Raw genomic sequence first — 13209 nt, forward strand, 5'->3', positions numbered from 1 at the left:
TGCCTGGCTGTGTAACACACACAGACATGCGCAAACACACACGAACAGATCCACCTACCCTCTTGCTGCCTGCAGATCTGCTCAAGAGATCCAGCTGAGCACAGAGCTCGCGGTGTCTGCAGGGTCACATGCACCCTGCTCCATCCCTGGGTGCCATCCTGGGAATTGCCAGCCCACCCCAGGGTGCTGGGGCCAAGGATCCACTCCTTGGGAACCCCAGAGGACATGCTCGCACCCCAAAACCCTACACATAACCCACATGGACGCGAGCATCCCTGTATATCTTGGCTGTGCAGCCTGCGTCTGCCCCCAGCACCCACTGCAGACCCCGGTACAGGGACGCTCGTGCGTCTCCCCCTTCACACAAACCTTCAGGGAGAGGAGGCATCCAGGCAGTACACTATAAATATAAGTTTTATTGATGTGTGAAATCCAACAAGTACAGCTGGCATCTCAGAAAGACCACAATAAGCCACAACACCTCCACCTGCCCAGCAGCTCCCAGGGCCCTCCTGGCACTGGCGAGTACCAGCAGCAAGCAGGGACCTCGACACCCTGTCCTTGCAGGGCACTTACCTGCGTGTGTGGCCCAGCCCAGGGAGCCAGCAGGGCCCTGCCAGCAGCCCCGAGAGCCCCAGGCTCCCCTCCACCCTGCCTGGGTCCTGCCAGGCTGCAGCCGTGGGCAGCAGTGCCCTGGCCCCTTTGCAGCCTCACCGCACAAGTGGCACCCACGTGCTGCACCACATCAGCTGCACAAGCACCTTCCCTCAGCCTTTGAACTGTTACCTGCATCCTAGTTTGGCAAATGGTCTCAGGATTCCAGCAGCTCCTCTCCGGTCACGAGGCAGCGTGGGTTTTGACACCTGCCCCCCTCCGCACGGTCCCCCCTGTCCTGTATCACACCTGCACCCCACCAAACACCTTCCTCTACGTGTGAGGACAAGGTGAAGGCTGGAGAAACCACAGGGTGCAGCGTGGTGGGGATGCGTGCAGAGACCCCAGGCTGCTCGTGGCCCCAGGAGCTCCCGTGGCAGAGGGACAAAGAGCGTCCACACCGAGTGAGAACGAAACACGGGTTTATTGCCTGACGTGAGAGAGGGGTGAAACGCTAGGAGAAGCCCCATCCCCTCCCTGCGCTGGCCCAGCCTCCCCTCCAGCAAACCCCAGCACCTGCCGGGTGACGATGCAGTCGCTCTTCTTGTGCGTGTGACAAAGGTGGCCTGGACGTGCGTGGAGGTGCGAGGTCCTGCTTGCCTGAGAGGAGGTTCCTGATACAACCATGCCTGGGAGCTTGAGGGAGCCAGGCTGAAGCAGTTTTAGATGAGTTGAAGTTCAGCTAGTGCTCCCAGGGAGCCGGAGCCAAGGCCTGGATAACATCCTCATCCATTCAAAGTGCATCATGAGGGAAGGCAGGAGGGGAGAGGAGGTGTGGGGGAAGAAGCCTGCTCTCCTCCATCACACTCCTCCAGATTGTGCCCCGCTGGGATCCCTGCAGTCAGAAGCTCCCAATAACCCCGCTCCCCTGCTCTGATAAAGTGCATCCTCACTGCTGTGTGCAGCCCAATGCACGGATGCTCCACACACCCAGGACAAGGCGAGACCCAGCCTGGGCACTCCTGGCCCCACACCACGAAATGACCATCGTTATCGCCAAGGGGTCCTGCCCAGCCCAGCTCAGTGCCTGCTTACCCTAAAGAGACATCCTGGAGCGATGACCACTAGCCACCAGGCTGGAGCAGCCCAGTCTTGCTCCACCACATTCCCCCAGAGCAGGGGAGCTGCATCCCTCCCTCTGCCAGGCCAGGGCAGGGAGAACCCCTCAGGAGGGCACCGGAGGGGCAATAAACCCCCGGTGCCTGGCCCAGCCGTGCAGCCTGCTGGGCTCAGTGCAAACACGTCCCTCAGTCCCTTTGCATTTCTCTGTGCCTTCCACCGTCTTTGGGATTGTCCTCGCTGAGACAGAAGGTGCAATCGATGGTGATGTTTTGGTTCCTCAGCTGCATTCATGCCTTGGGCACCACTGAGGGTGCTTTTGCCTGGCTCAGGGTCTCTATACCAGAAGGTGCTCAGTCATCACCGCCCCTTTGTGCCAACACTTTCACCTGCTGGCCCTGCTCGAGTGCCAGTGCCCTTTCTCTGAGGCACCGGAGGCCACGGGGATGAGGGATACCTGCCCCATGATCTTACTCCCCACACCCTTGCCCGGTGGGAGATCGGAGCCTTTCTCCATCCCCAGAGCTTCCCCAGCCCCCTGCCCACGGTGGCCGTGTACCTGCTCAGCCGCGGCTCTGCACCCACGCGCTCGGCGGCGCAGGGGGCTGTGCTGGACTGTCCTGCAGATCCTGGGGGGCTGCTGGTCCACGGAGGCCCCTGTGGAGCTGCCTCCCTCCAACTGCCCCGAGCCTGGGCAACCTGCCCCACAGGTTTCTCTGCCAGCAGCAGAGACTGGGCGGCGAAGGCTGCAGTGAGGCTGAGTGCGTGAGGACACGGGTGCCTGCTGGTCCCATCTGCCCCCCACATGAGTCCATCTGGTCCTTCTGGGAGCAGCAGTGGCTGCGATGGCTCAGGGGGGTCCCAAGAGGCACCGTGTCTGGGCGCAGGGCACAGCGCTGGAGCCGTCGGTGTGCAAGAAGCTGGACCCACCACGGGCGGGCAGGAGGCAGGAGCTGTGCAAAACACCTCCTGCCCACTTGGGATCCATCTAGGAGAAAAACCTCAGCCTGGCAGTGCCTGCCCTGTGCTGGACAAGGCTGAACTCACCACAGCCCACCAGCAAGACAGAAGTGGATCACTGGTCCTGTGAAGGTGGAGGAGGGCGCCAGCCTGCATCCTCCTGGCTCCCTGTCCATCTGTCCACCTCGTGACAGAGCAGACACGGGGACCATTCCCCACTTGGCCGTGTCCCCGTGGCTTTGGTTGGCAGCGTTGAGCCCGGGAGGCTGGCAGGGTCCATTGCAGAGCGCGGCACGGGGCTGGCAGCGAAGGAAGGTCCAGGAGCCGAGGGGAATTTTGTCAGGGAGAGCAATAAGTCAGACAAGAGCCCCTGAGGAAACTCCCGATGCTCAGCACGGAAAGGTCACCAGGGCACGTCCTGCTTCCAGACCCTCTGTGCAGGAGAGCCCCGGCAAGCTCCTCACAGCGATGCTGTCCAGGCAGGGGAAACGCCACCTTGCTGAGTGCCCAGCGCCACCACAAACCTGGCACCTGCCTGCAGGCCAACCGGGCAAAGCACAGAGCAGTCTCGAGGATTTCACTGGAGTCTGGCCTGTGCCCCGCGATCCCCTGCTGCTCCGGGAGAGCCGGCAGCAGCATCTCGCAGCCGGCGCTTGAACTGGTGCCCAGGATGGGGCAGAGCTGCCCTCGCCGTGTCCGTGCTCACTCGAAAGCAGCAGGTTCCAATGCGCAAGGGCGACCAGCACAGCCCCAAGGACAGGGCTGTGCCCCCAGCATCGCGGCGTGTGCAGATGCCCCACCGGCTCTGGGCTCAGCTCTGTTCCTTCGGAGCCAGCGAGGGGCCAAAAATGCCCTCCCTCCACAGGTGGCGTGGAGAGGGAGGAGACTTGGAGGAGCCACCAGAGACGCTTGCCAAAAGGGATCTTCTGATGATACCAGTCACAAAGCGCAAAGCCCTTCTCGGTGTCAGGGTGGCCCGATGCAAAGAAGCTGCTCTGAGGTCTCACCTGCTTCCCAGCTCTGGCCCTGCTGGGCGTGCACTGGACTGACACCCCCAGCCCGTGCTGGGTGAGGCTCGTCCTCCCTGCTCTGCTGAGGGAGAGGCATGAGGAGTGAGACGGTGCGAGGGAAGGGCTCAGGGCCAGCTCTTCTCCTGCAGCAGAGGCTCCAGTGATGCCACAACAGAGCCCAGCCCTGCTTTTCATCCGCCTGGTGCTGGCAGGGCGTGGGGACATAAATCCTCCTCATTCTGTGCATCGCTTGAAGGGAGCAGTCACTTCTTTCCATGTTGGTTGGTTTTATCCTCTTGGCTCAGGCCCCAGAGACAACAGGGACTTGTGAGGTCTGAGAACACTGCCCTGTTCCCACAGACCCTGCCACATCCCCCGGTTTGACGATCCCATCTCTGAGGATGGCATCTCAGCAGAAGTCTGAGACAGATTCCCAAGTTCTTCTGTCCCCAGTGGCTCCCTTTCCCATCCATGCAGTGGGGTTTGTAATGAAAAAAAAAAAAAAGAAAGAAAAGAAAAAGTGGGGGGGGGGTTATGGAGAACAAAAAGAGGGGATGCAGCAATTTCTGTGGCTACAGGAAACACTAAAGCCTTGTGCAACTCGACCTATTGCATCTTTGGGCTGTTCTTCGCGCTGGCACTCGTGCTGCTGGCCGGGGCGAGCTGCGGCGCGGCCGATCCGAGCTCTGTGGGCTTCTCCTCCAGCTCCAGCCCCAGGGCACTGCCCCATCCTGCCCGCAGCCGCTGGCTCCTCTCAGCCTCGCGCAGCAGACAGTGACCTGCGGGACATCCCCGTGTCCCGGTGCATTCGGTGGAGACGGGCAGTGCTGGGCGGGGGAGCCGAGGGGGGACCCGAGCTCGGGGGGTTCAGCAGTCCTGGAGGAGAGGGTGGCACGTGCCACGGCTGTACAAAACTTTCGCAATGAAGAGTGTGTGGCAAGGTTAAAACAGTTCCGAGATGTCTCAAAAACCCTTCTCGACTGAGCCAGGCCTGGCTGGCACCTACTGACGCCTCCGCCACGGTCCGTGACCTGCTAGGAGCACCGTGTCCATCTGAAGATCGTCTCTCACAGCAGGCCAGGCCCAGGAACGGCGCTGGAGCCCCTTTATCTCTCTGATTTGACTTTGTACCTGAGGACCAGGTAAGCCAGGAGCCGCAGGATGAGGAAGAAGATGCCCAGGATGAGGAAGTCCAGGTAGAGCTTGGCCTCCTCCACATCCAGCTCCTGCAGGATCTTGATGGGTTTCTGGAAAGGGCAGAATTCCTCGAGGCACTCCAGGTCCTCCCGTTCCATGGCGTAGATGGTGAGAATGACGCCCTCAAAGCCGTACCTAGCGCAGAGCACACCGCGAGGGTCAGTGCCGGCCCCAGGGAGCTCAATTCCATCCCCAGCCCATGGGCGGCCAGAGCTGGGAGCTCGTGGTTGGGTCCTACCTGACGTAGGAGACGTAGGAGCTCCACTGCAGGTAGGTGGGGATGGTCTTGAAGCTGACGAAGAATCCCGAGAAGAGCAGGACGGGGATGGCGGTGACCGGTCCCACAAAGGTGGCCACCTGGGAGCAGGGAGCACTGGGTGTCACATCCCTGTCCCCGGCACAGTGCCCACAGCACCCACACCTCTGCCCATGGGCAGCACTTCCCTCCACCTGTCCTTGTCCTGAGACCCCTTGCAACTCCCTCCTCCGTCTCCGCACGAAAGGCAAAGCCAGGACCACCACTGACCTGCAGGGAAGTGGAAGCAGCTCCGATGAGGAGCCCGAGGGACTGGGCCACCAGGGCCGTAGCGGTGGCCAGGGCGGAGAAGAGGAGGAAGCGTGTGGCTTCGGGCGGCTGCCCCGTCATCCAGTACACGATGCTGCAGTACGCGATGGGGCAGATCACCTGGAGAGGGACGAGCACAGAGACCACCCTGCTGGACCCACAGACCCTCTCGGAGGGCTCGGGGACCCCTCAAAGGGCAGCGCGGGGCGCTGGGGTAGCCGGGAAAGTGGCTGTGCCAGGGAAGGCACCGGGTCTGTTCAGCCTGGAGGAGACTGAGGGAAGACCTCATTATCACACTCTGCAGCTTCCTCACGTGAGAAGGAGGAGGAGCAGGCACTGAGCTCTTCTCTCTAGATGTGAGGGAATGGCAGGAAGGTGCCAGGGGAGGGTTAGGTTGCACATTAGGAGAAGGTTCTTCCCCCAGAGGGTGGTGGAGCCCTGGAACAGCTCCCAGGGAAGCAGTCACAGCTCCAAGCCTGACAATATTCCAGAAGCATCTGACCAACACCCTCAGCCCCACACTGTGAATGTTGGGGTGTCCTGTGCAGGGACAGGAGTTGGACTGGATGATCCTTGTGGGTCCCTTCCAACTCAGGACATTGATTCCATGATTCTAATCCAGGCAAAAGCTCACCTGGAAGGGCACATCTGCCATGGTCTTCGCCAGATAATAGGCTTTCAGGCTGTACCAGTAGTTCAAGTGCTCTCGCAGGAACACAGACATCTCCTGCGGGACTGCACGGAGACACGGAGTCAGCAGCCAGCGGTGCCCTGGGCTGCTCCAGCCCCAGCTCCCCATGTCCCGAACAGGCAGAGGCTGCCCTGACCCAGAGCACCAGGCAGCCTCATCCCAGGGAAAAGGGTCAGGGACCAACGTAGGAACTTGCTGCATGGGAAGGTCAGCTTGGCCAGGGTTGGTTTTTTTAGGCTAACTCTTTGAGGAAGTGCAAGAAGGTGAAGCAGCTGAGAATGAAGCTTTATAAACATTTTCTCAGCAAAAAAAACATCCAGCATTCTGCTTTGAGCTGGAAAGCATGCTATAGCCAAACATCAGCCTGAAAGAGGGGAGGCTGAGATGAGATCTTAGGGAGAAATGTTTTGCTGTGAGGGTGGGGAGGCCCTGGCCCAGGCTGCCCAGAGCAGTGGTGGCTGCCCCATCCCTGGAGGGGTTCAAGGCCAGGTTGGATGGGGCTTGGAGCCCCTGATCCAGTGGGAGGTGGGACTGGGTGGGCTTTAAGGTCCTTTCCAGCCCAAACCATTCTGTGATTAAATAAAGGGAAGAACTGCAATACCCAAACAGAAGTTTCCCCTTCTCCTCTCGTTTCCCCTTTTGTCCAGCTCATCTGGCTCCACCACACACACCACCCAGCAGGCACAATCCACACAGCCGGAGCATCCCGCTCTGCCCCAGGGTTGGGAGCAGCCAATGGGGGCTGAATGAGCGAAAAAGCTCCTTACAGGTGAGGATGGTGGGCATCAGCGCGGCGAACATGAGGAAGAGCATGGAGAAGAAGAGGAAGCCAGTGTTGTTGAAGACTTTGCCGGCGTCGTTGCCAATGTGCAGGTAGAGCAGCCCGATCAGCACACCAATGCAGATGTGGGACATGAACCGCAGGTGGGTCAGCACCTGCAGGTAGAGAGGGCACAGGGGCTCAGTGAGCCAGGGACACGTTCCATGAGCAGAGAACAGCCTGGCTGCTCCTCAAGGGAAAGCTGCACTGCAGCCCACATCCAACTCCCGCCCCTGCCCTTCCCTAGCCCCCAGCCCCGGCCCAGACTCCTCCTCACCGTGTCCCTCAGGATGCAGGTGAAGGTTCTCTTGAAGAGGATGCAGAACTGGGTCGAAGTGCTGGTGGCAAACGTGTGGCTCTCGATGTGGTCCACGTCCTGCAGGGCCACAGACAGGGGTCAAGTTGATACCGTGGGGTCTGTGCTAGGATGGCACCCAAATTCTACCAGGGTGCCCCTTTCGAGCACCCCTGTGAGAAGAGACACTGCCAGCTCCACACACAGGACAAGCGGAGGCTGAACACCTCTGTGCTCCCCGCCGTGTCCAGGGGGCTGTAGGCACTGCGGGATCTCTGTGCAATGTGGGACAGGGGATGCTGAGGTGCCTGTGGGAGGACACCCTGCTGCCAGCCTCTCCCCGTCACCGCAGGAGGCTCCGCTCAGCCCCACTCACCGTCACGCAGTGCGCTGGGCACGAGGGATCCGACTTGTCGGGGCTGCTCTTCTTCTCGGCCATGGTGCACATGCCATTCTGGACGGCACGGAACAAGACAGGGTTGAGGTCTCCGTACTCTCCAGAAGCCACCTCGATAACTGTGGAGGAGAACAGGGCCCGGGCGAGGTGCTGAGCCAGCCTTTGCCATCACTCTGCTCAGCATTCCCAGACCATAACCCCAGCACAACCTCCACCCCATGGTGCTCCACCACACGGCAGCGCTGCCCAGCCAGCACCTCACGGGGAGGACACGAGCATCCCAGCTCCCTGGGCAGCCCAAGGGAATGCCAGCCAACCCCATGGGCTCGGACACCAGGCTTGGACACCCCCTGGCTCCCCCCACGGCCCCACTGGGGCACTCACTGAAGTCAGCGGGGTTGTGGTACGTGGGGCAGTGGAGGCCAAGCCCCTTCAGGTAGGGTATGAGGTTGGTCACAACGCCTTTGAAGATGCACTGGCCCTGGCTCAGGATGTACAGCTGTGAGAAAAAGAGGATACGGTGGTTGCAGAGCAGCCAGAGGCACCGTCCCCTGCTCCCACCCACCTTGTTGTCCTAAGGTGACTCAGGGCACCCGTGCCAGACTCCAGCGATCAGGGCTGGTGCTACACGAGCCCCGGGTCGAACGCCTGCAGCCCCCCCTCCCACAGCCCCAGGGACCCTGCACCCCAAAGAATCCAGAGCAAACCTTGTCGAACATCTCGAAGAGCTTGGCGCTGGGCTGGTGGATGGTGCAGATGATGGTGCGCCCACCCTGCGCCAGGGACCGCATCAGCGAAACCACCTGGAAGCAGGAGGCACTGTCCAGACCGCTGCGGCCGTGCAGGGTGGGGTGGAGGAGAAAGAGGCAACAGAGAGAGAAAGGGAGAGTTAAAAGGGGGAGCAGCATATCCTAAAGGTGCCACCATTTGCCTCTCCTCGTGGGAAGCCTCAGACTGATGGAGAAGAGCATCCTCTGCAACCCCAGCCCTGCCATGACCCAACCTTCTTGGAGCTGTGGTGGGCACAGCCACATCCCACCCGCAGGTCCCCAGCCCTGCTGTGCTCCAGAGGCTGCCGGCCACCCCAGCATCCCCCAGCAGGGAAGCACAGCTGAGCAGGCAGCGCTGGAGAGCCCTGGCCCCAAAGTCTCACCTCGTGGGCTCATCGAAGAACATCACCGGAGGGTTGTTCACCAGCTCCAGGGCGATGGCCAGGCGCTTGCGCTGCCCCCCTGACAGCGAGATGGTGCGGGTGTAGGAGCAGTCCAGCAGCCCCAGGGCCGTCAGGATCTCATTCACCTGTCAGACAGCCTCATTCACCACAGGGTCTCCCATCCGTGGACCCTCAAATCCATCCCTGCCACCTCCCTTCAGACCTCCATCACGGAGAGCCCCTCAGCATCTCCTCAGGTCCCTTATGGTCCCCATCTTGGCGGAGATGAAAGGGTCTGGACCCACTTTCCTCTGCACTTACCAGCTCCTTCTTCACCTCCTGCTTCTCACTCAGCTTCAGGTTAGCAGAGACCTGCAGGGAGAGGATGAGCAGGGAGATACGACTGTTAGATGCAGGGGACAGAATCAGCTGCACCGTGTCCCCATCCCATCCCAGCCGAGCAGCGGCTCAGGACGAAGGGTGCAAGAACAGAGCCCTTGGCCATGCCTGGAAGTGCCCCAGGGCTCGGTGCCCTGGGTCCCGCATCGCTCACCATCATCGCCTCCAGCACGGTGAGGTGCGGCAGGAGCATGTCGTCCTGCATGATGTAGCAGGACATCTTGCGGAAGGTGCGCAGGTCCCGCGGGCGGCCGTTCACCAGGATCTGGCCCTTCATGCCGGTCTCCCTGCAGGAAAGAGGCGTGGGGGGATGGAACACGGGGCCCCAGCCCTCCACCCCCGCCCTGCTGGCTCCCCCCAGCCTCACCTGTAGCCAGCCAGGATGTTCATCAGGGTGGACTTGCCAGCACCCGAGGGCCCCATGATCCCGATGAGCTCCCGCTGGCAGAACTTCCCCGAGAGGCATTTGAGGAGAGTCTTGTACCCTGCAGGGAGAGAGCAGCGTGCGCTCGGCTGGAGCAGGGGTGGCTGCCCCATCCCTGGAGGGGTTCAAGGCCAGGCTGGATGGGGCTTGGAGCCCCTGATCCAGTGGGAGGTGTCCCTGCTCATGGCAGGGGTGGGACTGGATGGGCTTTGGGGTCCCTTCCAACCCAAACCATCCCATCAAGCTGTGATTCCAGAGCAGCAGCACTATAGGCACTGCGATGCCATCCCAGCACCTGTGGGACCTCAGGACATCTGTGAGTCCTGCCAGGGGCTGCGTGTGCCTGAAGACCCCCCAGCACCCCCAGGGCTTTAGCCACAGTGACTGCATCTCCAGCACGATCCCTGACTCTGATCCTTGGCTGACTCTGCTGGTTTCCTGCGACCAAGAGCAGAGCACGGACCTGGACACACTGTCAGGTCCCAATCCCTGGGGCTGGGACGGGACAGTGAGAACCACGGGAGCCCGCTGGGAGCCTGGCTGATGCCTTCATTGGCATTCAAGCAGTGACGCCCGGCAGCAGCCACTGCTAATCAGACCTGGAATTATCTCTGCTTTAAACGCAGCTGATTAGCATTTTCTGGCAGAAGGAACATGATGTGTCGGGAGCAGGGAACAGGCACAGCCTCAGGCTCTCAGGAGCTGCCCCCAGACACAGCCCCAGCAGGGCAGCAAGGGCATACGGGGTGCTGGGACCTCACTGAACCACGGACCAAGTCTGAACATCTCCCTGCTGGAAATCTGTGCTCCCTGTGCCCTATGGTTGCAGCTGGTGCTGGGCAAGGGCAATGCACACACCCCAGCCCCAGGATGGCGCAAACCTCAGGGCCAGACCAGTTTAAGGTCCTAGCACCACTCTTGGGGGCAGCCCCTCTGCCTCATCCATCCCCAGGACAGGTTCTCCAGCTCCCGGTTCCTCTCCTGCATCCCTCACAGGCAGGTGCCCGACACCCAAGAGCGAGCGCAGTGGCCGAGGGGCAGCAAGGGATGAGGAGGGGTCTGCGTGCGGTGGCAGCAGAGCGAGCTGCCCCGCAGCCCCCCCGGAGCATCCCAGCACCACGCACTCCGCTCCGGCACCGCGCATGCTGCTCACGTCGGCGCCACTGCAGCTTGCGCAGCGGTTACTCGCGTTCATTGACTGCCAGTAACCTCCTGCTTCAGCAGAGCTGGGTGACCCGGGGATCCGGGGAGCTGCGGCCACAGGCACCAGGATCTCCCCACCAGCTGCTCCCCCAGCAATGCCAGCACCCCACAAAGTGCTCTACCTGGTCTCCCCGCCCCGCAGGGCACTAGCCCAGTGGCAACCAGCCGGTTCCTGGGGCTCCTCGTGGCAGCTGCGGCACATTCTGCACTGGGGAACCTGCACTTGTGCCGTGGCTCATCCTGGGAGGCTTCCTCAGCTTCCCAGACAAACAGGGAGACTTTACACAGAGGGATGCTGCGGCTGGTCCCACTGTGCTCAGGTACCTCGGCTTTCAAAGATGCTGAGCCTGGTGTGGGACAGAGGCCTCACCCAGTCCTCGTGGCCGTCAGAGCATCCCACCGAGCAGCCCCGTGTCCTTGGTTTGCTCACCCCAAGCCCCCGCTCACCCCTCCTTGCCTTCAGCTGCTGCAGATCAGCTTCCCCTCCATCTCATGGGGCTGCCTGATTGGCATCCCATTAACTTAGAGAGCTAATTAAAGCCGACTGCCACCCACCAGCCACCATCTGCCTCCCCTCCCCGCCCTGAGCTCTTGGACAGAGTCACTCACAGGCAAGGGGACGTCGCCCCTAGAGAGGAAAAACCCTGCAAACCACACGTGTTCTCCAAGCTAGGGCAGCACTGGGGTGCCCGCAGCCAGCACATCGCACACAGCCCACGGACCCCAATAAAAGTGCTGGGGAAAATCATCCACCCTGGCAGCCCCTGGAGCAGGAGGTCTGCCCCATCTCCACCACACAGCCCTGGCCGGAGATCTCCATCACCACCAGGCACTTCCCTGGGTTGCGTTCTGCATCCCCTGGGCAAGAACAGGCAGCCCCAGCCGGGCTGCAAACAGCTCCTGGTGCTCCCGCAGACCACGCGTCACTCATCCCGACCACCCATCCAGCCCCCATCACTGCAGGACCAGCCCCCCCAGCACCTCCTGCCACGCACCGGGATGAGTTCTGGCTGGCAGGGAGCTGAGGAACTCGGTGCCTGCAGGCGCTGGGGCTGCCTGGAGTGGGAATTGGCACAGAAGAGATGAACCCAGCACAGAGGGAGATGCTGGGGACCTTGTGAGATCGAGGCATGGGGAATGGAACAGGGATGCGATGGCCCTGCAGGTCCCCTCCCCTGCCCTTCCCCAGCTCCTACCTCTCTTCCTCCACCAGGAACCTTCTCGCACAGAGTAGGACAGGTCGATGAACTCGATGTTGACCGCCGAGCGCTTTGGGAGGTGGGAGAACCTCTGCGCCTCGGTGATGTGGTTCTCCACCTTCTTCAAGTGGGTGGTGAGGAGCGGGGCGTCGGGGGGGCTGGCGTGGCACACCGTGTCCTCCAGGGCGATGGAGACACAGGCGGGATCCATGCCCTTCTCTGCCATCCTGCTGCTCTGTGGGAAACGCGCAGGGATCCACTCGCAGCGGGAGAGGGACCAGCCCACAAAGCCTCTCACACCCTTTCCTGCCGGCCTCCTGCGATGCACTGTCCGGCATCCATGGGTGGATGGAGGGATAGATGGATGGATGGACGGACGGACTCAGCCAGGGCAGCCAAGCTGGCACCAAGGGGCTCACGGCAAGGAGCAGCTGATCAGCTCCCCGGTCAATAATTGATGCACCTCCTGCGGCTGGGCCCGGCGCTGGCAGCAGAGCTGGCAGGCTCTTCAGCTCCCCGGGCCCCGCTCGCATCCACCACGGTGGGTGCAGGACAGGAGGGGGGAGAGCTGATGTCCTGCCCTTGATGGGGAGCACCTCACTGTGCCTGGACATCCCTAAAGACTCACCAGGAATTACCCCTGCCTGGCCTGGCCAGGGCCCAGGGGACATAAGTGCTGGAAGCCAAGCAAGCAGAGTGTTCCAGCGAGGTCCTAGCTCTGGAGGCAGAGCCCCCTGGATAGATCAGACCCTCTGCTGGTGCCCAGGGTGCTTGCTGGGACAGAGCTAACAGAGCGGGGCGGGGGGTCTGCTGGTGCCAGCCCTTCCCTGCCTCCCTTGGCTTATTTCACCTTCCCAGCTCCCACCAGCACGGCTCGAGAGCCCAGGCCAGCGCTGAGCTGGGGCCGCTGCACGATGCCAACGCAGACGCCCCAACGCTCTCCTGCCGGGCAGCATCCCTGCATCCCTGCTCCCTGCATCCCTGCTCCCTGCATCCCCGCCGGGCGTGAGGGCTCTGCGGAGATGGGGATGCTGAGCCCCGCAGGGTAGGGAGCACGCGGAGCCCAGCTCCCACTGCAGCCCAGGGATGGATCGGGGATCTCTGCATCACCGGGAAGAGGGTCCCGAGCTGCTCCTGGGCCCAGCACCCCCTCTCCCCAGGGCTGGGGTCCCTGTCGCTCGGC

The 13209-nt window shown here is 61.9% G+C and overlaps 1 protein-coding gene across 1 annotated transcript; it reads right to left on the reverse strand.

Moving 5' to 3' along the window:
• Positions 1 to 4551: 4551 nt before the first annotated feature.
• On the reverse strand, positions 4552 to 12566 carry ABCG4 (ATP binding cassette subfamily G member 4). Its single transcript, XM_069876253.1, has 14 exons — positions 12024 to 12566; positions 9568 to 9685; positions 9355 to 9487; positions 9123 to 9173; positions 8802 to 8947; positions 8356 to 8479; positions 8033 to 8147; positions 7628 to 7767; positions 7234 to 7332; positions 6904 to 7072; positions 6080 to 6180; positions 5407 to 5565; positions 5119 to 5237; positions 4552 to 5015 (listed from the first exon to the last, which is right to left on the reverse strand). Exons 1-14 carry the CDS (start codon positions 12250 to 12252, stop codon positions 4790 to 4792), a joined length of 1929 nt encoding a protein of 642 aa, XP_069732354.1. The 5' UTR covers positions 12253 to 12566; the 3' UTR covers positions 4552 to 4789.
• Between the last annotated feature and the right edge of the window lie 643 nt (positions 12567 to 13209).

The sequence above is a fragment of the Phaenicophaeus curvirostris genome, chromosome 25, assembly GCF_032191515.1.
Source record: "Phaenicophaeus curvirostris isolate KB17595 chromosome 25, BPBGC_Pcur_1.0, whole genome shotgun sequence".
In the NCBI taxonomy this organism is placed as follows: Eukaryota; Metazoa; Chordata; class Aves; order Cuculiformes; family Cuculidae; genus Phaenicophaeus; species Phaenicophaeus curvirostris.